Source organism: Leptonotus elevatus, chromosome 2 (genome assembly GCF_054856555.1).
Source record: "Leptonotus elevatus isolate MCC_2025b chromosome 2, RoL_Lele_1.0, whole genome shotgun sequence".
In the NCBI taxonomy this organism is placed as follows: Eukaryota; Metazoa; Chordata; class Actinopteri; order Syngnathiformes; family Syngnathidae; genus Leptonotus; species Leptonotus elevatus.
Genome location: NC_141240.1, coordinates 25,141,302 through 25,166,076, shown reverse-complemented (window position 1 = coordinate 25,166,076; position 24,775 = coordinate 25,141,302). Strand labels below are relative to the sequence as shown.

The 24,775-nt window shown below is 39.4% G+C and overlaps 1 protein-coding gene across 2 annotated transcripts in view; it reads left to right on the top strand.

Moving 5' to 3' along the window:
- Nucleotides 1-24,775, top strand: part of prex1 (phosphatidylinositol-3,4,5-trisphosphate-dependent Rac exchange factor 1) — a 92,941-nt gene that overhangs the window by 56,027 nt on the left and 12,139 nt on the right. For both annotated transcript variants that reach the window (XM_086068739.1, XM_086068738.1), the window contains exons 13-29: nt 209-258; nt 798-873; nt 1,574-1,646; nt 4,682-4,827; nt 8,110-8,202; nt 10,161-10,309; nt 10,412-10,497; nt 12,400-12,539; nt 14,465-14,612; nt 14,868-15,043; nt 15,122-15,283; nt 17,147-17,357; nt 19,693-19,960; nt 20,413-20,631; nt 22,631-22,719; nt 23,243-23,325; nt 24,562-24,652. In XM_086068739.1, the coding sequence (XP_085924865.1) occupies nt 209-258; nt 798-873; nt 1,574-1,646; nt 4,682-4,827; nt 8,110-8,202; nt 10,161-10,309; nt 10,412-10,497; nt 12,400-12,539; nt 14,465-14,612; nt 14,868-15,043; nt 15,122-15,283; nt 17,147-17,357; nt 19,693-19,960; nt 20,413-20,631; nt 22,631-22,719; nt 23,243-23,325; nt 24,562-24,652 (2,260 nt within the window). The remainder of the gene's footprint in view (nt 1-208; nt 259-797; nt 874-1,573; nt 1,647-4,681; nt 4,828-8,109; nt 8,203-10,160; nt 10,310-10,411; nt 10,498-12,399; nt 12,540-14,464; nt 14,613-14,867; nt 15,044-15,121; nt 15,284-17,146; nt 17,358-19,692; nt 19,961-20,412; nt 20,632-22,630; nt 22,720-23,242; nt 23,326-24,561; nt 24,653-24,775) is intronic.

The following is a 24,775-nucleotide window of genomic DNA, read 5'->3' as shown; positions in this document are numbered from 1 at the left end:
TGAATGAGGTAATCACCTCTGTGTACCCCCTCTGGCCCCAATTTCTGTTCTTTAATCTGATTTGGCAACATTAAATTTGATATATGCTCTCTTAAAGACTCGCCTCAGGGCACCCTCAGCTAAAAATTTCCTATCTTGATTCATTTGTGTGCTTGTTTATCAAAGGTGTTGTAATGTTCTCTGACTCAATGTGGGTCATCTCTTTTAGGGCGTCAGGCTGTACTGCCGCCTCCACAGCCTCTACACGCCCGTCATCAAGTAAGTACCTGCCCTTTTCCTCTCTCTCTTTATTTTTGTTCCTCTGCGGAGCTTATCTCACTTTGGAAAAAAAATAAGCCGCAACAGAGGAGAAGAATAGAGAATCCAAAGTGCATTGACCATTTAAGCAGGCTGATTACACTATTCAGGGTTGCATTGGTGCAAACAAAAAAAGATTGTGTATACATTCTAAATTCTTAGCATATAAAGTAAAATCAGTTAGTACAGTATGTCATATGCCTGTGCTTTTTAAATACAGCATGATATTGAAATTATAGACTGCCCTACATTTGATAATGTGTCTGTCTACGATGTTTCACACTTGCTGAGTGAAGATTAAAAACCCATGTTAAAATCTGTTGAATATGACTAACTTCACTGAAAAAGTCCTAAATTATGAGAACAAATGACCCTTTGGAGTCATTAATGAAAAGCTTGTTTTTCTTTGCTTTCATTTGACAAATGCCAACTTTTTGATTGCACTTGTTTAAAAGAAAAAAGAAAGAAAAAAAATGTGTGGTTATCTTTTGTTGTTTTAGGGACAGAGACCATCATTTGAAAACATTTAAATCCGTGGTGCCTGCTTACAAACTCGTGGATTGGCTCCTCTCACAGGTAATGTCATTATGTTTCAATTAAAACAGCTGTAAGGAATAATTGCTGTTGTTTTGCTCCTGGGCTCTCCTGGAACCTTCCATGTATGTCGCTGCATGCACCACGTTCATGGATCCGCTGCTGTAATTGACAAATGCTATTTGGGGATTTGATGGTGAAGTGTTACAAATACAATCGAGTCTTTTACAGTCTGGCAAGTGGCTCTTCTCTTCAGACTCGGGGCTGCCTCTTCCGATTATGCACAAGTGTCATAATAACACAAAGCCATACGTGCATAGCACACCCCACAATAGAGTGAAGGCAGTGGCTGCTTTGTATGAGACAGGATCGCACCCTCAATAGAGGCGATTTAATAAGGGTCAAAAGTACAGTACTGTAATTCTTGATCCTTGGAGTAGCCTGGCAAAATCATGTCAGTTGTCACATATGTGGTAAGACACCTAGCGACTCTTTTGAATGGTAAAAATATTCCATATGTCTCCTTGAAAGTATAATTTTGAATAATGAAGTCAGATCATTGACTGTTTTGACCTAAACAAATAGTAACAACCTCCTGATGTTTACTAGACTTTCCCGTGCATAATGTTGACTGCAAAAAATACTTGAGGCCCCACGGCTTTGTAATCCGTTGTGCGTCAAGGTGTGTGAAGATGTAAGCAGGTGATGCTAGTGAATGACAGTGTGCGTCATCATTTCCCAGGGAGACTGCTCGACACGAGAGGATGCGGTGACGCTCGGCGTGGGTCTCTGCAACAATGGCTTCTTGCATCACGGTCAGTTTTATCCTCTGCTAACGCGTGCGTATTTGAATGCTGTTGATACACATGAGTTTTAGTTGGATTCTGTACAAAGCAACTGTAATTAAAAGTCACATAATTTAGTTATTACTTCAGAATTCATTCATAAATATGTCCATAGTTGCTTTGAAGCTATACAAATAAATCTGAATAAATATTGTCAAATACAAACAGTTCATTCAATTCTAATTCCGTTTTTTTTTTTTTTGCTTTAAGGTGTGCATTTTAATGTTGCAATACCGTTGGAAAGGAAGTGTGTTGCAGAGTCAAAGAGTTCCGACATGGTGGCAAATGTATTTATTTTTAAACGCGCTGGTTATTAAATAAGGCTTAAGAAAAAGAGGTCATGCTACAAAGTGTAATGTTATGAAAAATACACACAAAAGTCACAAAGGTTAGTTTTTTCCAGCCTCAAAATGTCTTTCCTGAAATGTCTGGATCTAAAAGCAATTTGGCAACAAGTCGCAATTTGAGTGTAGACTAAATGCGAGCGCACACAAAAAAACACGCTTAAAAAAAGGACCTGTCGTCAAGTGAACAATAATGGAAAATCCCTTCAGGAAAAAAATATTGCGTCTACTCAAGGATGAATACGGCATTTCACACAGACAGCCCACCCAATAAAAACTGACCTTAAAACAGTTTTTGTTCCTGACCCTAATTTTGGGAACAGAAAGGCCATGTGCTCTTTAATCTTTTTGCCTCCAGCTCTGTATGTTGAACATAAACAGTATTAGCAGTGCATCCCAACCAGAGTTTATTTTGCTTAGCTACAGAACTGTCTGGGTTGTTCCACTAAACCACGGCAACCTCCTCAAAAAACGAAACGAAAAAACTTTGGTTTGTTTATGCTAGAGTTCAGTTCCTACAACCGTGGCGAAAACCACATTTTGTAACATGTTATATGACTACACTAAAGTCCTCGTTACAGTAAATATTTGTATGTAAACAAATGACGCTTCTAGTGTCGCCGAACAATGTATTCTTATGCCGCTGTGCAAAGTAATTACGTGACATTTATAACCTTGAAAACCTATAGTTCGTAAACCAAAGCATTTTCGTTGTCGTATTATGGGTGATGATGCTCGGTGGAACAATCAAAGAATTTCATTGCTTCTACCTCCAACCTTTTGTTACCATACAACATTTATTATGTATGGAAATGGAACTTCAATTGCTGATTCTTTTATAATACAAATGTAGTGACAGTAAATGCTTAAAATGACACATTTTAAACAAACCTAGCATAGACATTTATTGAAGACTTTGCACACTGATCGACTCAATCAAAAAAAAAAAAGAGATGTTTTCTACTTTATACATTTCTACTATTTACAGGTTCTATATGAAATCCCACTGAATGCATGCTACACACATACCCTGTACATGTTCAGGTATAAGCATACACCCTTCTACCTTCTGTTTTGAAGCATGACCTGTTCTGGCGGCGTGTCCATTTTTTTCTTTTTGCTTTCAGGATCATAACCTTTTTCTTTTCAGTCACTTTCACCTTAGTCAGCACATCTGTTGCCCTTTAGCTAGTTCTTTATTCCTCTTGGTTGTCTTTGACTTCCTGTGCAGTTTCTGCTGTGTTGTGGTGCAAAACGGGTAATGTGATTTGCTGAAAAGCAAAACATGAGGTGTCGAATCATATGTGAAAGCCGCCAGGAAACTTTGACTTAAGCATAATTATTTGCTTCGGCCTAACCCTGAACAGCTGCTTCTCTATACCTCCACACAGGCAGCTCTGAAAATCAATAAATGAATTGCTCGAAACAAAATGTAGATCATATAAAATCGGAACAAAATCTTTGACCAGTTGATCAATGTATCCAGATATATAAGAAATATAAAAAAAAACACACATACTCTACAACACATGTCCAATATCGAGTCTTCTTTTGTTTTTCATTTCTGACATACCGCATAACATGTTTGTGCTGAAAGCCATAACGCTGGACCAGCATTATTGATATTGCTCTTATAGTTCAAAATGTTTGTTTAGTGTGTGCTAATATTGTTGCAGTTGAGCATCATTGTGGATGTCATAATTCTTTGCTTGTTTAACTACACCCCATCCCCAGTTGTATAATTGTCATTATAAGGCCACAGCCTCTATGACACAGAGGAAATAACTCACGTTGGTTTGAGGTGGCACAAGACCAACGTCAGCGCGCGTGTGTAATCAGTTTATGGAATTGGATGGAACTCGGGGTGCCAGGTGCTTTTTAAACCGCCCAACAGCTGGGTACCCTTGGCTCTGTGTAGCCTGATGTCTTTTACATCTGTTTGTTTACACATTGTTTCACCTAAACACACACAAACACACAAAATGTTGGTTATGACTTCACCAAGACAGCCACATAAATTATGTTGCACTTCAATAAATCGAATACAATAACTTTATCGTCAAATGCCCTTCGCTGAATAATGAACGTAATTCAGATGTTAATGCTCTGACTCAAGCCAAAGTTGTTAGGCCACAGGCAGAAATGACACAATATTTTGTGGTCGAACATGTTGAGATCCATAAACAATTTGAGAGTCATGCTTGGCATGTTTTGGCAACTGTTGTCCAATTGTGTTGTGATATGCCCATGCTTGTGCACTGAGCTGATGCAAAATACTGTAAAAAGTGAATGCCATCAGTCAAGTGTTGCCCATGCATGACGATACCACACGGAAATGTGCAACGAGGCAATTTTTCTTTTGTGTTTTGTGTTTATAATGTTGTGCTCACCTGCTTGAGTGGCCCCATGTGCAGAAGCAGTGAGATGAAGTAACGCTGCACAGGCTGCTGCTTCTTGAGTCCCCCCAGAGAGTCCTGCTAGCTATGTCCCGTTTTGGCTATAATACACGTTCGTGTCAGCATCACTGACCACTCAGCCAATATATGGCCCTTATGTGAAGATTTGTGCTCTTGTGAGATTGATTTTTGTTAGTGTGTTAAACACGCTTGTCTCAACACAACTTTTTGCCAAGGCGTCATTATATTTTGCGTGTCCCCTCAGTTTTGGAGAAGAGCGAGTTCAAAGACGAGTCTCAGTTCTTCCGCTTCTACGCCGACGAGGAGATAGAAGGAACCAGCTCAAAGAGCAAACAGCTTCAGCGGAATGACTTCAAGCTCATCGAGAACATCTTGGTTAAGTCTCTTGTGGTGAGTTCAAACTATGTTTGAGGCAAAGTATGTGAAAATGATACAAAGCCACACAAAGGCACTGAGGAAGCAGACTGGACAATGGTTGGTCTCTTCCACCACTGATATAGCTGCTTTATTTATGGGATACAATCATTTTCCTTGTCAACTTATAGAAGAAGGTTTTTCCAAATAAAACTAAATAACTAAATAAGCATTACAAAGCTAAGTAGATCAATGTAAATGTATACACATCCACATCTCACAGTATTACAAATACATATACCACTTTTCAAGAAGGGAAAATTCATTGTACCTTATTTAAAATGTTGTCCTAGTATCTTATGATTGCAGCACTGTTTCTCAATAATTTTTTTGTTATGCCCCAAAAGAACAAGAAAATGACCCCCCACACACACACATGTCCTCTGCAACTATAAATAGTATAATTTGTCTATAAAATTGTTGTAAGTACAGCTACTGATGCTCCTTGCACATTTTCTGACAATAGCCGGGTTTACATGGATACTTTTTTGTCATTCCGATTGAAATCATTCCCAATGAAGATCTCTGGTCACTTGACGTGATCCATTCCGATATGCTCTCCTACTTTAATGGGATCAGCTCCACGGCAGCCGCGAGAGGCACGGACATCGATCACGTGATTTATCAAGATGGACTTTATTCGTCATTTAGCACAGTAGTTGTGATAACGTTTAAAGTACTTAAAAACAAGTTCTCTCCTCACAGACGAGCTCTGGGGAGACGCCGCCATTTTAGTGGGTGGAAACGACGATGTCATGACGCATTTACGTTCTGACCGAGCATGCGCGTTGCCGCACGCAGTCTCGCCATTCCAATTGAAGTGTAGGCATGACGCTCGTTCGGATTGACGAAAGGAATATATCACTCCTGTGATTCCGAATGAAATTCCATTCGAATTCAGCCTTTTCATTCCGATTACGGTGTTTATATGGAGCATTTTCATTCCGTTTGGCCGTTCGGATTCAGTCAAATCGGAATACATGACTCCATGTAAACCAGGCTAATGAAAGCACCACTGCCACCTACTGTAGTGGATGTGTAATTAAACCTTAGGCAATTAGGCAAAACAAAAAAAAGTCCCCAGGGTTAACACGCAACCCCACATTCAAGTGGGAGAGACTAACTCCCCAAGTTAGAACTTCAAAGTTTGTTCTATGATCTTTCCGTCATGGTGTATCCCATGGAAACGCATACAATGATTGTGGCATCTTGGCAAAAAAACGTCTTTGCATTCTTTAAACGCCTCTTTGGATTGTGGCAGAACATGTAATTTAACACCTATTTATGGCCCTGGGCTGGATTTGTATTCAGGAATGAGACTTGCACCACACAGTCAAAATCATTTAAACACAGTCAAACAATCAAGAGGTGGTCTTGACTCCTTAATCCTCCCTCAATTTTATTTCTTCATTTTATTGAGACATTTTAGACTTGTATGCACTATGCTTCCAACTTTGCGGAAACTTCAGAAACTTTTATTTACCACAGACATCTTCCTCTCATCTGACACCACCATCTCCATCTTATCAGAGCTGTGCAGCAGGAAGCTGGCCCTGAATGCTTACTTAATGGAAGCCGGCTAATGTGCTCGCTAATGACAAGGTCGAGCCCTCGCTAACTGGGGAGTGGATTGCGAGAAGCAGAGAAGCAAGATGCTGTACATTACGCACATGGATGCTCATAACTGCAAATATACACCATTAGAGAGCAGTCTACTTATTGCAAAGCAATAAATTCAGTATGTCATTGCATCCCTATCAGTGGTGTTTCTAATATAAAATAATAATAATAATAATAATAGAAAATATAGCTACAGCAACGGATACAAAAACAACATGCTGTAGATATATTTATTGATTTATGTAAAGCATTTGATACCCATTACTTTTGCAGAAATGTGAACAATATGGAATGAGAGGTGTTGCGTTGAAATGGTTAAATAGTTATTTAAATAACAGGTTTCAATATGTAAAAATAAATAATGAAGAATCACAATTGAGAAGAGTGACCTGTGGTATACCACAAGGTTCAGTATTGGGACCGAAGTTATTTATAATTTACTTGAATGATATTTGCACAGTTTCAAATATATTAAAAATGTTTATGTTTGCACAGGGAACAATTAATAAAAGCTGTAGAAAGGGAATTGATAGTGTTAATTTTGTTTTTGATTATAATAACTTATCATGAAATGAAAAAAAAGACAAAACCCATGTTTATTGGTATGCAACTCAGTAGTGAAATAAAACTACATTTAAATGGTATATAAATTGAGCAAGTCACTGACGCAAAGTTTTTGGGTGTGATTATTGATAATAAACTGTGTTGGAAATCACAGATAGAATATACAAAACGGAAATTGGCAAAATCAGTCAGGGATTTTCTAAATAAGAAAGGCCTCCTCATATTGTATTTTTCACTTATTTTACCTCACATGTCATATTGTTGTGAAATTTGGGGCAATGTGTATAAAACAAATATAGACCCAATTGTTAAATGACAGAAAAAGCAATTAGAATAATAAATAAGGTTGGTTACAGGGAAACAACTAATCAGTTATTTATAGCATCGGGTATCTTGAAATGTATGGATATTGTGTACCTAAAAACAATGGAAACACTTTTTCGTGTAGTAAATAATAAAAAATGTAAACTAAGAAAATAAATCTAAAAGGAATCCTTATCGGGGTTTAAGAAAAAACTAAAATATAACATCATTAATGCCTATAGTGCCACAGACAAAATGTAAAATATGAAGGCGCTTTGGTGTCCATGAAGGGATTATTTGCTTTGTTTTGTTGTATTTTTATGTGACTTTATGTGAATGTACAGGACTGTGTTTTGAATTATGTTTGAGTCTTATTGTTTGAGAACGTTTCATTAAGTTATATAGGGGTAGGAGTTAAAAAGGGTTTACTTCTTTCTACTCCTTTTTTCCCCCGAACATGTGTATAGGTTATGTTTTTGTTTTGTATGATTTTTTTATATCTTTGAATAGATTTTTTTATCTCTCTCGTTTTCTTTTCTTTTTTTTTCTTCAAAATATTAAACATAGCCAACTAACAGGTTAATATATCAGTGCAGAAATTAAAGCAACAATGTTAGACATATTGCATGTAACAGTTTTATAATTAAAAAAGCCCAACCTAGCATTATTATCCTTGTAAAGGTAGAATATTCGCCAGAGCCAGAAGTGCCCAAAGAGTGTACAGTACATATTAGACAGGTTCAATTGAGTGATTCAATCTTTGTGTGCTAGATTCACCCCGAGGAGGAGGATTACGGCTTTGAGATTGAAGAGAAAAACAAGGCCATTGTAGTGAAGTCTGTCACCAGAGGCTCACATGCTGAGGTAACTCACACACATACACGCACAGACACTGTGTTCCTTCCCCCCTGCCCCATGGCATTAGTTCCTGTAGGTAATGGCTGTCTAATGTTTGGACGGCTGCTGTCTGTCTCCTTCTGTTTCCCTGGAGGAGCTTTGTTGTGATTGGCTGTTGGGACACTGGGCAGGCCCACTCACATCCCCTTCACAAAAATAACACACACAACAAGGAAAATACAATGTGTCACCTTCATGGTTGGGGGACAAAATGGACTGTGAAAGTACTTTGGATAGGCAGATGATGCATCTGGCTGGGCTAGTATGAACTTTGTTGTTCACTGTATTTACTCCTCCAGTTTTATCTTCACGCTTGCTGAAGAAGCATAATGAGCGCAAAAGCACCAACGAGGTGTGCTTTATTGAAATTGTAGGTTGGGTAGAAATCTTGGCACATGTACTTTCCCTGATATTTGTAGATGTCATTGAAATCTGGGAAAAAGATAAAGCGCACTTTAAATTTGAAAATGTTTTTTTATAGCAATGCCAATTAACTCATTCATTCATTTGAACACATTCATTTGAACTATTTCTATTAGTTACACTTCTTTTTCTACTTTTGTTAACAAGATAATTTTTTTATTGTACATTTCGAACAGATATCAAATTTGAGATTCATCGTGAGTTAACTAGTCAAGTCATGTGATTAATTGCAATAAAAAAATAATTCCTTTATTCTTTATTTTATTTTTTTAAGATTTTTAAAAAATAAAAAATTAATTAAAAATTAGGGGCGTCAGGCAATTAATATTATTAATCGTAATTAATCGCATTACTTCACTAGTTAACTCACGATTAATCACAAATTTGATATCTGTTCGAAATGTCCAATATTTTTTTTCTAGGTTTTCATACTCGCGTTAACAAAAGTTTAAAAAATAACATTAAACTAATAGAAATAGTTAAAATGATTTTTTGATGTCTATAGCCGTCAATGGCAGTGAATGAGTTAATCACTGGTTGACTGAAGGAGAGCGGGGTTTTTTCCCGGGGGGTGGGGGGGGGGGATTTGTGCTCTAGATCAGTGTCTCAACTCTACATGGTGCCATTACTTTCTGTTATTTCAGTTTCCCACATTGCTCTGTTTCCCAGTGTCTGGATAATCTCTCTCTGTTTCTCTCTCTGGGCTGTTTTTGCAGTAAACCCTCAATCTCTGCTCTCTTTTCTCCATTCCTCTCTTTCCCTCTTCGTCTTTTATTCATCATCCTCAGTGTCCCCAACCTCTCCACAATAACACCATTGGTAGTTGTGACATAGCCTGTGTGCCAGCACAGTGAATGCGGCTCAGCTGATTCCCATGGGGCTCTGAAAGGGGTTCTCACACGCGCACGCACACACGCACACGCGCACAGCCCTTTGACTATGATACTATTACATCAAGTCAGGCAAACTCCTCTCTGCTCCTCCCGGTCATTCATCCATCCCGGGCCGTTATCCAGAGTCGGGGCCTCAGCTCAGCAAAGGCCACCCCTCCGGATCTGTGTCCAGGACGCTGGACTCACACTGGACACACACATAGAGCACACACTATTCTCACAACGTGACCGCATTTCATGGCCTATAGCAGGTCGCCACGTAGTGCGAGTGTCATTAGTAGAAGGTTAGTCAAAGGTTGTTTCTGACAACAATAAGCAAAGCATGCATCATGTTACATATGATAATATTGTATTATTATGTTATGTAGCTTGAACTGATACAAAATCCAATATGAAAAATTAAGGGTGCCCCCCCCCCAAAATTTTTTTTGAAAAAAATAAATAAAAAATCTACAAATAGGTGTATCCATAGGAAGTATGCAAGGTTCAGCAGCATATATGAAATATACAGTATACGTACAGTATATGTGCCACATACGTATATATCAGACTGCATAGGCATAATGACCTCTTATTAAAAAGGTCATCCATGTCCATCTGTCTGTCCAGATGGCGGGTCTGCAGGTGGGCAGGAAGATGCACACCATCAACGAGGACCTGTTGTTCCTCAGGCCTTTCGCGGAGGTAGAAGCCATGATCAACCAGGCCTTCTGCATACGACGCTCCCTGCGGCTGCTCGTCACCACCAAAGCGAAGGAGTAAGGGAATACACACACACACACACACACACACACACACACACACACACACATGCACACAGGCATGGGGTGCTTTGGTCTAATGGGTTACTTCTCCTCCAGGATTGTGAAGGTCCCTGACAACCCAGACAGCCTTTCCTTTAGATTATGTGGCTCTGCGCCCCCTCATGTCTACGCTGTAAAAAAAGGTGAGTGACCGATTCCATTGACTGGATTGCAGAATTATTAAATGAATTCCCCGGTGACAGGCAGTCTGTAGTGAATACCGGATCACATACTTCCACCAAGACTGGACATTTCTTATTTATATCAGCACCAAGCAGTACACATTGATAGATAATCGTCTCAGCACTTTTGAAATACTTGAAATGACATTCGAAATAACATTACTTAATGCTTGTAATTGTATTTATATAGACTATATGGTGTTGTATTTTTTTCCATTACTATATTAACTTAAAAAAAAATGTTTTTGCTTATTTTGAGAAATTGCACTATAACATAAGTTTAAGTTATCAAATATAATTCCTTAATCTTATGAAGGAATATGATTGATGCATTAGTTACTGAGATATTGGGGAATATGCTAATGCCTGTCAATGGAGGTGCAAAAAAACTTATTTGCAGAGGTCAACTAGAAGAGTATTGGAACTAGAAAGTAAATAAACCCAGGTCTTTGCTATTGCCAAATTTTTTGGGTCCAATTATCAAGTTTGAGCCCTTTGTAGATGCGTGAAATTCAAGAAATCACTGAAAAATCTCAATTGCAATTTAAACAGTATCAGTAACAGAAAACAGTATCAATCTCCTTTTTTCTAACACACTATTTGTGATGGAAATAACCACCTTTGCAAGGATAATAAAGCTCACAAACCCCAATAAGACTAAAACCAAATGTCTGGTTTTGTTGCAGCTAGCACCCCTGAGAACCTTGTGAAGGATAAGCAGTTTGGAAGGAAGGAAGGAGGAAAGGGAAGGAAGGAAGGAAAGGAAAGGAAAGGAAAGGAAAGGGAAAGAGGGAAGGGAAGAGGAAGGGAAGGGGAAGGGGAAGGGGAAGGGGAAGGGGAGGAAATAAAAGAGACAAACAAACTGTCCAAGTAGTCTTGCTAATAACAAGTGTGCAGCTGCTGAAGTGTAATTTCATTTCCATTTTCTAAACTCAATTACAGGCCTTATATATTTTGGAGACAGGACCCTAATGTTTGGGGACCTGTGCACATATTTCAGCAAGCCTATCCTTATAATGACACCATCCATGCTGCTAAATGCTTTGAAAGCGTTTATGGTGTCAAAAAGACAAATAACTCGAGTGAAGTCAAGGCAAAGATGAGGTAACTCTAGCCTTTAGCCACCTGTTCCATCCCACCCTTAGTGAGCCTTCATTGCGCTTTTATGACCACCTGTCACCCACACTGCATTTGGTTAAGCTTCAAATCCTTAAAAAGACCCAATTCTAGCCCACAGACACTTCTAATTATGCTGTTTTTTAGACATTACAAAGGCATAATCCTGACCAAAGCTGTTTAGAATTGCAATTGAACATTTATCACCTAATTTAGTTCCATATTGGGTCCAGCAGTGTTGTAGTTAGGTAACTGCTGGCACAGTAGGGAGAAAGTGATGCAAGGGATATTTTTAGATGGGAGGGAGGCAGATAATGGAGGTGTTGATTGGACATCCATTCTGTAAAGCCATTAGTGGCTTAGAACAGCATGTTGTGGGGAAAAAACGAATGCCTGTTTTCTTGCTGGAACAAAACAAAACTCCGGAAAGGTTATGTTCCAATAACATCTAAAATGAGTTTTACTATTTAAAAAAAATAAAAAATTAAGAATACAACATCATTCAAACCCATACGAAATAATATTCATTACCCGGGTAAATCTTTATTAGTTGTTCTGATTCTGGTTCCTCTCAAACTTAGATTTATCCCTCAACAATTGACACATGTTTTTAGTTTGCATTCTGTGGTCATCCAACAAAGTTTCAGTTTACACGTGGCCCCAATTTATTTATTTAAACAATACAATTCTGTCTCTCTGACTCGAGCAGATCTCACCTTTGACCTCTCTCGTTGACACTCTACACAGGCTGGGAGGCGGCAGGGGCGGGGCTTCAGCCCGGTCAGGTCATCCTGAAAGTCAACGGTAACAACGTCAACCGCAGCGACTACCAAGAGGTTCTGGAACACTTCAGCGCACAACAGACAAACCTCGAGCTTTCCCATGTGGTGAGAAGACGCGCACGTACAAAACAAACACGGACATTTTACTTTTTTATACACTGTAAGAAAACATCATTATTCAGCTATGTGGCATACACAACTCATACATGTCTTGGTCCAATTTTAAATCTATCCATGTTGTGTTGTACTAGCGTTATCCTAGCTAGCGTTAAGCTAGTTCGTCTCTCAGGTCTGACGTCCAAGTTTGTCTTTCGTTTGCTGCTACGACAGCGTGAGAGGCTGCTTAACAGTTGAATTTAATGCTCATTAGCTGGCCAAATATTTCCATACATGCTGCTACGTCTGGGTGTCCCATTATATGTAGCGCGTATGTAGCTTTCACACATGCACAAAATCATGTAAAACACGCATAGTGTTTTTTTTTAGGGCTGGGTATCAATTCAAATTTCCTCAATTTATTTCGATTTCAATTCATAAGAGTTCAGTTCGATATAATTTTGATGTTTTCTGATTCAATTATCCGCTATTGATTAATTATGGAACAGCAATTGTTCTTAAATATCAAGGACATGATAAAAACTCCATAAATATTGTTTTGTTTTATTACTTTTTTCCTATCGGACACATTATTAGCGGTTACATCGATCACATAATATCATTTGCAACATTGATATCCGAAAGAAGGGCTGACGGGTAGAAGCCATTATTAGTAACCCGTCCCCATCGATTCTTACTATACGCATCAGTCATATACATTGATTATGATAGTCATCGATTCATATCGTTATCCATCCCAGACTTAAGTCGGCACACTCCTCGCTCAGTTCATCTTGAGTAATGTCTTTGTGTAAATTAAATTCAAAATTAAAATTTTGTAGAGGTGTAATTGTTAAATGATTTAGTTTATTAATGAAAGTAACGCACATTATAATCACTTAGGTGTTATACAAACATTGACATCAGCAAGGATGACAGGAAAATATTTTCATAATTCTAATTCAATAATTGTAAATATAAATTAAAAAGATTCTGAATTGTCTTAAAGTGCAATAAGTCAGGTCTTTCATAAATGTAAGAAAATACTATACTAAATGTATTGTATGTGAACAGTAAATTTCAAGAAAACAGTAAGCTACAAAAAAAAAGGCTTTTAAAATGTTCTTATGAATTTATGGGGAAAAGGAGATTTTAAAATAATCGATTCATGGTTTTATGAGTCAATATCAGGCTCTAAAAAGCGATTATTAGATTTTTTTAAAACCCAGCCCTAATTTTTCACATAAATTAGTGTCTGTCACATTGAGCGTTGTCGAGTCCAATATATACACAGCACTGTGTACAAAATAAATATTTCAAAAATAACTAACGTGTATCTTTCTGCAGGATTGTCAACCACTGTTGCCAACACTGTTTTGGTTTCAATATGTATTTGGTTAAGTCATATATGAGTTCACAAGTTCACTCAGCCAACATCCAACCTGCAAGACTCACGTCTGGGTAACAGGAAGTCGGTGGTGCCAGGCAGTTTTTCACAGGGCTTCAGACAGAGTGGGACGTCTCCTGACTCTATTAAGTTCACTGCAGTGCTTTGTTTTCTTTCAGTCATCCCCGCCTCCTATTCTCTTTCCAAATCCTCTTCGCTCACACTCATTGAGCAGGCTCAGCCAAAGTGTGAATCCTCTTTGGATGAGTTTCACTAAATCTTTGCAGCTTCATTTGATATCAGGATGTTGTTGATGGGGTTGATTGCACCGCTGAGTTTGGGGTGGAGCATGAACCCGGCCCTCGGTAGAGCTTCTTAATTCACTTTATGAAGTGCATATACACATACTTCAATTCTGAATTTTAATTAGAGAAAGTTGGACACACTTGATAATTAGTCATGAACAATCAGGTATCATTTCATTGTTAAACATTCTATTAACTGTTATACATGTTAAGATTCAGTCTCTCTTCTTCTGCATCCTCAGTGCCAGTGGGTGTACCGTGCTTTTGAGGACGTGGAAGAACGTCAAGGCCACCAGCGAGCTTTAGCTGAAAAGGAAGAGAGCCCGTTCAAGTCTTACCCTATCGAAAATGGCTCTGACCACAGTGAGGAAAATGGCACCAACGGAACAGGTGACCACTTATGCGCACCATTGTACCCTTTTCCCTTGCCTTTTTTGTGTTCTAAGTTCCTAACAGTTACATTTTTTCATGTACGCTAGAACTGCTTTGTCTAATTAAAGATTGTATAATAATGCAGCCATAACATTACATAATTGCTTCTTACATAATTTTTCCATCTTGATTGCCAGAGACTGATGTCTGTATTGAGTTTGTGACACCACCAGGTGTGTGTGATTTTCTTACTTCATTTTCTATGGGCCACAGATTATAGACTGGGAAGCCTTTCCCTCGCAGATGACACGCCACTAGTCAACTTGACTGTGGATAACGTCCACCTGGAACACGGGGTGCTCTACGAATACGTCAGCACTGCTGGGATCAAGAGCCATGTCCTGGAAAAGATAATGCAGCCCAAAGGCTGCTTTAGCCTCACTGCAAAGGTAGTCAGCGGCTGATACGTGTGTGTCACACATTAGCTAATATATTTCCTGAAACTCTGTCCTGTCTTATTCGCACAGATCCTTGAAGCGTTCTGTAGCGACGACAGGCTGTTTGTTAGTAACTGCAGCCAGCTCATCTCTCAGAATGACAAAGTGGTCACTATGCCACAGTACGAGTTCAGGCAGATCTGCGACACCAAGCTGGAGAGCATCCGATGGCGCATCAGCAGCTACCAGCAGGTACGGAGTTGAGCATGGTGATTGTTGCTGGCTTGTTCGTCATATTTCCCTTCTAGATAAACTGCATTTTAATGTCTTATTATGCAACTGTGAATGTTGAGGGTGTCGTTTTTCAATGAATTTGAATTTTGAAATGTTCAAATGCAGTTTTTAGGTGGGGATTTTATTAATTAAGGTGAAGAAATATGGCCCTGTGTGAAATTGGCCCCCTAAACCTAATAACTGTTTGGGCCACCCTCAGCAGCAACAATTGAAATGAATCGCTTTCAATAACTGGCAATGACTTTCACATCTTTGGAAATATATTTTGGTCCACATTTCCTTGCAGAGTTACTAAAATTCAGCAACACTGAGGGGTTTTCAGGAATAAATGGCCTATTTACGGTCATGCCACAACATTTCAATCGGGTTCAAGTACAGACTTTGACAAGCCACTCCAAAATCTTCATATTTTTTGTTTAAGCCATTCAGAAGTTGGATTTTTGGTGGGTTTCCGATGGTTGTTCTACTGCAGATTCCAAGTGCGCTTCAGCTTGAAGTCATGAACTGATAAGCAAACATTCTCCCTCAGGATTTTCTGGTTAACAGCAGAATTCATGGTTCTATGAATCACAGGAAGCCATCCAGTGTTTGTCAGCCTTGCCCTCTGCCGTGGACGTGCCAGGTTGGGGCGTGGGGTGGAGGGAGCAAAAGCACCAAGGCAGGGATGCAGTCAATAAAGGGGATTTAATTGAGAAAAAGGCAAACAAGATACTTGGCAAAAATAACAAAATAAACAATGTCCAAAAACACAAGTCAAAGCGACAACTAAAACAGGAACACGGCTAGGCAGGGACATGATGAAGACAGGACATGGCACGGGTGTGACAATGACACGACTTGACAAGGACTGAAAGAAAGCACTGAACTGAAGTCCCGTCCACACGAAAGCCAGTTTCAATGTATCCTTACAAGTTTCTTACCGTTTAGGCCGTTCGTCCACACGATGACGCGGTTTCGGAGCTTGAAAGCGATCACTTTTGAAATCGAGCTCCAGAGTGGAAAGATTTCAAAACGCGCCCTGCACGCCTCCGTCTGGACACCATATGCAGGATACTCCAGTGATGACGTAATGGTAGCAAATTCTCACGTGACTGCGCGTGAACCGTCAGTCTGTCAACAACAATGGCGGATAGCCGTGTCGTAGTCGTTTTGCGCAGCCTCCTTAGCTTGCTTATGCTTTTGCAGCTAAATATTTTGCTTCTTTATTCCCACGTTCATCAAGCGGCGTTGAACTTGAATCACCCGCCATTGTCACTTCTCCTGTGTTCGCCTTTTTTATAGCCATGTTTGTTCTGTAGATGGCAATAAAGTTAGAAAAAAAAGTGTTTGTCTTCTTCGCTGATTCTTCTTCTACGCTTTCCGTTAACTCCCCGTGGCTGCGCTACAGCGCCACTCCAGACTTGGCATATACATTACAGCCGTTAAACGTCCTCAGCGTCTTCTTTTGGACACGCGCAAGTCTTGAAATGCTTCCGTGTGTACGAGATTTGTTTGAGTAACGAAGCCGGCTTTGCTTCCGTCTGGACGGGGCCTAAATACACATAGAAACGAGACAACGAGAGACACTTGGACAAGACACACGTGGTTGGGGAACTGATTGGGTAACACCAGTGACCGGGATGACAAGTACAGGAGGACATGATAAAACTTGGTCAAATTTTTATCACAACGCTATGCTTTCCGTCATTACTGTTGTTGTACTCTATTTGCATTAAATGTTTTATAGTAATTATTTGCCATTGCACTTTTCTGCTACACTGTTAATTAAGAATTGTCTGTACATAATTAATAAATACTGTGTTTTACCATATTTTCTTCCAGTTTTCTTTGGAGCTTCGAAACATGGCCTGGCCTACCTTCAGGCAAGCTAGCAATCGAACCCACCCGCTGAGCTGCATGGACTTTATTCCTACCAATTTCCACGTCAACCTGATGCAGGTTTCCTACCCCAAAAGTGCTACCTCCGCTGGCAGGACCTTTAGTATCCGCTTTGGACGGAAGAACTCTCTGTTTGGTCTCGACCCAGATCAAGGTAGTACCCTATTTTAATAAATAATTGCACACGATGTTGGAAATGCAGGACATTCATCAGACTTAAAGTGGTCAAAATAATGCTGTACTTTAATATTCCTTTTAATCCTCTGAGATCATTCCGTGACGGTACGAGTTGTAATAGCCGACTTAACAGCAGCTCAGCGATCAGTCTGGCTAATTGACCTTTATGGCCATTTAAATCCCACAGAGCAGGGAATGGAATGCTATTAGTTTGCTGGAGCAATTCTCATAGTAAACTCAAAGAGTGGTTTGCTGTTTGGACCCCTATTAGCCCTTGGCTATGTTCATGCTATTGATATGACAAGTGACTAGTACCATTTGCCGACGTAGGAATGTGATGGCGCTGCAGCAGAGGTCAAAGGGCAGAGAAAAACACGATGCGTGTACAAGGAAAAAATAATTTTGGCACACTAATTCCACAAAGCAATACAGGCTTTATAAAACGCATTTTATATTATTAGCAGTAGTTCCTTTTTGACTTTCTCAATAGTCAAATAACTCCATCCTCTCTCATAAAAGATGTAAATGAAATGAAGCGGTCTAGACAACATCTCTTGCATTGTTCCTCAGGCCTTGCTTGGGCTTCATCAGACATCTGTCTAACAGTTGCTTTGAGCAGATGTTCTCATTCATCTAAATAATGTCGGTTTTTAAAAATAGAGTACCAGGCACTGCTTTATGTCCAAGTTACTAATAATACTCACTCTGGGTCCAAAGCAGGATTTCTCCGGTTACTGCAGCTTGTTTTGTCTTTTAACTTAAGTAAACATTTGACTTAACTCTGAATGTGAGCCGCGGGAGTGCATCTCAACACACTCTTCCTTAAATGGAAGGCAGACAAAAGTGTTACTTCATAGATTTCAACATCTGTTGTGGATATCGATGTCAGACAGTCAAGTCTGTTTTTCACCCACCGCAGCCCGCAAGTGTTCTCTACTCTGCCCCACTTTACTCTGTAATACTTCATTCTACTTTTTACACATCTGCAGTCTACATTATTGTATTCTGTACTTTAATGTGCTAATCTAACATACAGTACTCTTATCTGCATTACTGTAATTTTCTCTCTATTGTATTTTACTCTACCTTAATCTACTCCAATCTACTGCACTCTATTGTGCATTTCCCTGATCTACTCTGTTTGCATGTGTTCTGTATTGTATTTTTCTCAGATCTATTTTTCATGCCTCTGCTGTAGGACTGAGTAATGATTTGATTCAGTTCACATGGGCCTAATTCGATTCAACTCGTGATACATCTTGGATTGATTTTCGATTCAGTTAAGGCAGTACCCATTTTTGTTATATTTATATTTTATATTTTTGTTATACTGTATACACACACGCGCACACCCACCCACACACACACACACACACACACACACCCCCACACACCCCCCCACACACACACACACACACACACATATATATATATATATATATATATATATATATATATATATATATATATATATATATATATATATATATATATATATATATTTTATAATTGTAAATCTAAAAATCATTGTAAATCTATATGAAAAAGATTCTGAATTGCCTTAAATTGGTATTCTGGTTAATATTGCACTAGTGGAATAGCAAAATCCAGCCGTTTTTATCGTAAACTAGAAGAGCTGCTAACAAAACCGTTTTTGCCATCTAGCATAATAAACATATCATTTAGGTTTACATATGGCTGCTATAATAAAAATGCATGTAAAGCCATGTAAAATGTCGGGATATGTATTTTCTTGAAGACAATACATATGCAATACGTATTGTATCGTGACCCCTGTATCGTGATACGCATCGTATCATGAGGTTGTTGGCGATACCCAGCCCTCGCGGCTTATCCATCAAATCACAAGGGGCCGCACTATAAAGGAAGCGCGAGAGCGTCAAGCGGAGTAAAACAAACCAAGTGAGCCCAAATACAGTAGGAGAGACAGAATGAGAGTGAGACAATTTGCGACCTGATTATGGAAAAGAAAGTAGTGGGAACTCTTATATACCGGTGCAGTAACATTAAAACACCTGCGGCTTACATTCGGGTGCGGCCTATATGTGTAATGTGTAGTATTCCCCAAATTTAGCAGCGCAGCTTATATTCAGGTGCGCCTTATAGTCCAGAACTGACTCTATTTTCACACCAACTTATAGGTAAAGTGATCAATTTATGGTTTTATAAATTGATATCGAGCTGTGAACAGAAAAATCTATTTGACTAACACTGTAAGCTATACAATGTATATCTTTTTCCTCGGCCCTCCTATACTTTGCATTAATTTACTCTCCTCTTTTTACATCCAGCCCAACTGAACCCGATGTCACACACCCAGCATTGTGTGTCAAGCATGGGAGCGCCTTCTTGGAACTCTTCAGGCCTGGACGGGGAAGGCGGTGAGGAGTCCATGAATGGGGGTGAAGGTTTGACGGACAGCCGAGGTCACGGCGAAGGCGGCTTGAGCTTTTTGCTTAAGCAGGAGGACACAGAGACGCAGGACGCCTACCTTCACTTGTACAGCCGCTTGGACGTTGCTGTTCGAGAAATGAAGCAATATGTGGCTCAGATAGATGTGTAAGTAGGAACAGTTGATTGTTCTCTTCTTCAGGAAGTCTTGACTTATCTTATCAAAACATTAGCCTAGACGTTTATGCTTGTCTCGCCTCCACAATGATATTTAGAAAACTCTGTGGAAAGAGTCAGGAGCTGTCAAGCCCACGTCGTCGTTTGTGCTTTTTGCGCTGTGCTCTTTGCCTTGTTTAAGGCTGAGGAGTTAAAAAAATAACATTCCTCAGACCCAAAATATTTATGGGCCGGGCCAGCGCATGAATAGAAGAGAGCAATACACGCTTATTGTGAGTCTGAACGGAGGAAGGGGTGTAACATGCAACATCGAGTGAAATCTTTGATTGTGAGGGAGTCTTTGTCTTGTGACATAATGCAGTCTACATTATTATCGTTCCAAAATGACTCTTGTTTGTCAGATAATTTTTTAACTGGACATTTTTTTCCTTTTATTTGTGTAGTCTCCTGTCCTCCATCACCGAGCCCACGCAGATCCAGACAGATGGGGGAGAAGCTCCCGTCTATGAAACGGGCCAGCCCCCTTCTTTGAGCCCCTGCGAGGACAGCTGCGACCAGGACAAAGTGGAGCAAGGTGGCATCAAAAGGGTTTGCTTCAAGGTCAACGAGGAGGACCAGGAGGACTCGGGTCACGACACGATGAGTTACAGAGACTCCTACAGGTGACTGAATCATGTCTTGAGATTTCAGTAGCTTCTAATGTCAAGTACTGTATACTCACACCTGAGCTTGCAAAATTTTCCAAATATTGGACAAGTCTTTAAGGGTTGTCACATGAAGACACGGGAAACCCTTGTCTCACACCTGGATTAAACAGGAGCAAGTGTTTAAACTCCTTTACTGACTTCACAAACCTATAGTGCAGCTCATTTCCCCCCCTTCGAAGCCTGACAATTCATTCCAGATGTTGGCATTTTAATTTAAGATTGCAGGGCTAAAAATGACTTAAAAATGTTTTGCTCTGATTTGGTTATGTCATTTGCTTGTTGTGAGCTCACTCAAGTTATGAGTGTGTGTGGTGCCCTACTGAGGCCCGCCCTCCACCACCCAGAAAGATGTAGTTATTGGTTGTTGGTGTGGTGGGCCGATCTATAATAGAGCCAAAAGTTTAGGGTGCGGCCTCCTGGCCCAGTCTCTCATTAAGGCTCAGCCACAACGTGTGGAACTACATCATCGCAATAGGATGTGATGGAAAATGTAGGCCAAGCTTTGTTTGGTTACTCACTTGTATGACAATAAATTTCACAGGTGCACAGGGGAATGTATGCGTGATCAGTCTTGTGCAGTGTTGAGAGCTGCACTGTTAGAAAAGAAAGAGACAAGATGAAACTGGCTTGCTCTGACATCAGATGGGTGATAGTAAATGTGACTGCAGTAATTATGTGCAGATATCACGATTGAGTGGCTTCTGTTGCAAAAAGCTGTGCAGTAGATTGTAAATCTCTTACGTGAATCCCGATTCATCTGAGTTGTGCGTTTGGGGTTTCTTCTTCATCCGTTTTCGTTTTTATTGGTCTCCTGACACTTATTTTCAATTTCTCTAAAATGAACCAGGTTTGAGTGAAACTGGACTTATGCGGTGACATCACCACCTCGTGGGCTGGCATGCGTGTTAGTGTCGTTGAACAGAGATTGTTATGATAGTCTTGTCTGCTAATGGAATTACTCAGTCGTCCAGTATAGTATTGACTTTCACTGTGACTTCCATCTTTTAATTATCTGATTACTTATACTCTTAGAGCATTATATCAAAATGTGAATATTTCATTCTATTACCCAAGGTTTTGCGTACTAGTATGTCTGTTTCGATGCAATCTGTGTCTCCTTGCCTTGTACCTGTGACGTGCACTGACTATAAAGAGTCATCTTAAATGTATTTTTTTTTATCCAAGTTGCTGTTAATTATGAAATTATGAAAAAACTTTATACTATATTCCCTACAGCAAGCACAAATGCACTCATTTGAATGCTCGCTTGAATGAGTCTGCCAGTGAATGAAAAGCAAATGGTGAACCTGAGCCAAACCGGCGACAGATTGCTACGTTAACACTGTCCGCTTAATTGCTGCCATCCTTCGCAACCCCTCCAAGCAGACACACACGCACACACAAAACAGTCGGGCAGGTGATAACTAGCCATAGCTCCCCTACTGTGCCATCCCCGAAGAAGACAAAGGCAGTCTTGTCGGCTCACCGCTAGGCCATCCATCATTCGGCACTCTGTGAATCATTTGCGCCGCCGCCTCTGAGCCAATCAAGTTCGCACAATTAAAGTTGCTGTATAATTTAAGACACATAACTCGTTTGTGTGCTCCTGCAGATTCTGTTGAATCATGTCGACTAATGCCTTTAAATACCAAACTTGTAAAAGGTCTTACTGTAATCTAGTGTATCTTTTTTTTCCATATTTAAGTAATACTACCTTATGCTGCTACGCTTTATTGAAAGCCTCTTTTGTTGTTGCTTCAGTTAGAAACATTTCATTACGTTTACGGTACTGTAAATCACAAAAAAAGGTATTTACTATCAGAAACTTAACTGACGGTATAATTACAAGATAAAGCTTAGCAGACCTCCTCTGTGGTTGCAGAGCGGAATGACGCCCTTAGCTAAATGTCGCATTTTAACTGTGTTGTTGTTTTTTGTTGTGCTTTTATGTCAGTGAATGCAACAGCAACCGAGATTCTGTCCTGTCCTACACAAGCGTGAGGAGTAACAGCTCTTACCTGGGGAGTGACGAAATGGGATCAGGTAACCAAAATCTCAAGAGAAAATGTAGGGGAACTTTTGATTTTGTTGTCTGGTATTCATCCCAAATGCCACACTTAGTTTTTTTTTATCTGCACTGACACACTTTCAGTCCTTTCTTTTTGAATTTTTGCCTGGCTCCTCTCCACATTGGAGCATAACGTCCTGATCCAAATGTGAGAGCCAACCCAAGAAAAACTGTGTCACCGCGTCTAACTACTAACATTGACACAAACAAACATATTTGCACAGACAAATATTTATGACCTGTGTGCAAATATAAATGATTAAATACGATACATCATTTTAATTATTAAAAATATATGGTCATGACATTGACAGATCATCTTTAAACTATATTGTCGTGTGCATATGGCTTATCTTCAATAAATATGATCGCTCCAGGGTTCCTACTTCACAAGAGCTAATGCTAACCGAACAGGAGATGAATACTTGCACGATGCTGAGTTCAATTTGAATTAATGTTAGAAGAAAAATCATTACAAGTATGTGTTGTGCTTGCTAGGGGATGAGCTGCCGTGTGACATGAGGATCCCCTCAGACAAACAGGACAAGCTGCACGGTTGTCTCGAGCACCTTTTCAACCAGGTACATTTACCTTTGAAGAAATAAAAAACATGTACTCTATGTAAGTGTGAAAGAGTAGTGAGAGTAGTTGTGCCAAAGTTCAGTGCAATACTGATTCTCAAAGTTTGGTATGAGCGCCACTGGTGGTACGTGACTCAGCTTTAGTGCTATTTTGAGAGTGGGTGGGGCCAGGGTGTTTTTTGGGGGTCACTGGATACAAATTCAATTTTAAAAAAGTGTAATACGCAATACGTCCAAACATTTGAATGAAGCTTGTAGCCATGCATACAACATGTTACTTTTTCAATCAGGTACACCACGCCTACTATGGCACTGTATTATTATTAAAAAATAATAATAATTCTTAAGAGCTCAGTATTGTCCATTCGGTAATTTTACAGATTTGACATGTCATCATCATTGCTCTCTCTCTTTTTTTTCCTTTAAAAAAAAATAAAACAAAAAAAACAAATTTTTTCATTTTTTATTTTGTATGTGGCTGAGTATGTGTGTGTGTGTGTGTGCATGTGTACGTGTGTGTGAGTGTGTACTCATTAGTTCACCTAAAACCTATTAAAAATCCCATACCGTTCACCTAAACCGAATACTTCAGAATCCAGCTACAGTCGTGAGGTTGTCAGGAGACCCGATGAAGGATCAAAGAAAAGAAAGGAAAGTGAAATCCAGCACCGACCAGACCTATGTCACTGTATTTTAACGGTCATTCGGTGGTACTAGGAGAGTTTTTTTTTTTTTTAAGTGGTACTTGGAGTAAAAAGTTTGAGAATCACCACAGTGCCCAATACAAAAAAAAGTATATATACTGGTATAAATACTGGTCACAAAGGGATTAATTAAAGTATCTGGAGTTGTGGTTATTTTTCACCGAATTCTAACTTAATTCACCTAAAAATACTCCATAAAATGAGACATTCATGCCCTGTTTATTACTTTGTTTATGTGAGAATTTGTTGAGAGTTTACCAAAAAAACTTCATATTGTACTTTTATATTTGGCATCCTTCCTTTTGGGTACTTATCTGAGTGGTGTATTGTACAGGTAGCACTAAAAGAGTGGATCTAGTCAAATGTTCCGCTTGATCGGTCACTTCTGTGTGACTGCCTGCATTTGCTTGGTTGGGACATGGCAATGTTGCACAACAACAAAAAACCTTCAGTTTTGAGTTAATGCTGCAAATGTGTTTGCATTCCTGTCTGCGTGTGAGTTTATTCTTGTTTTTTTATGTGTTGCACACAGGTTGACTCCATCAACTGCCTCCTCAAAGGAAGTGTCATGACCAAGGCCTGTGAGGAGACCAAGCACTTTTACTCTGACCACAGCCAACCAGGTTCATATTTGCTTATGTGTGTTCTTATAGTTTGGGAATTTTCATTATAGTTAGTTTTTATTTTGTTTTTAGTTTTGTTTTTTTAAATGTAGTTAATTTCAATGAGTTTTTGGGAGAGCTCTG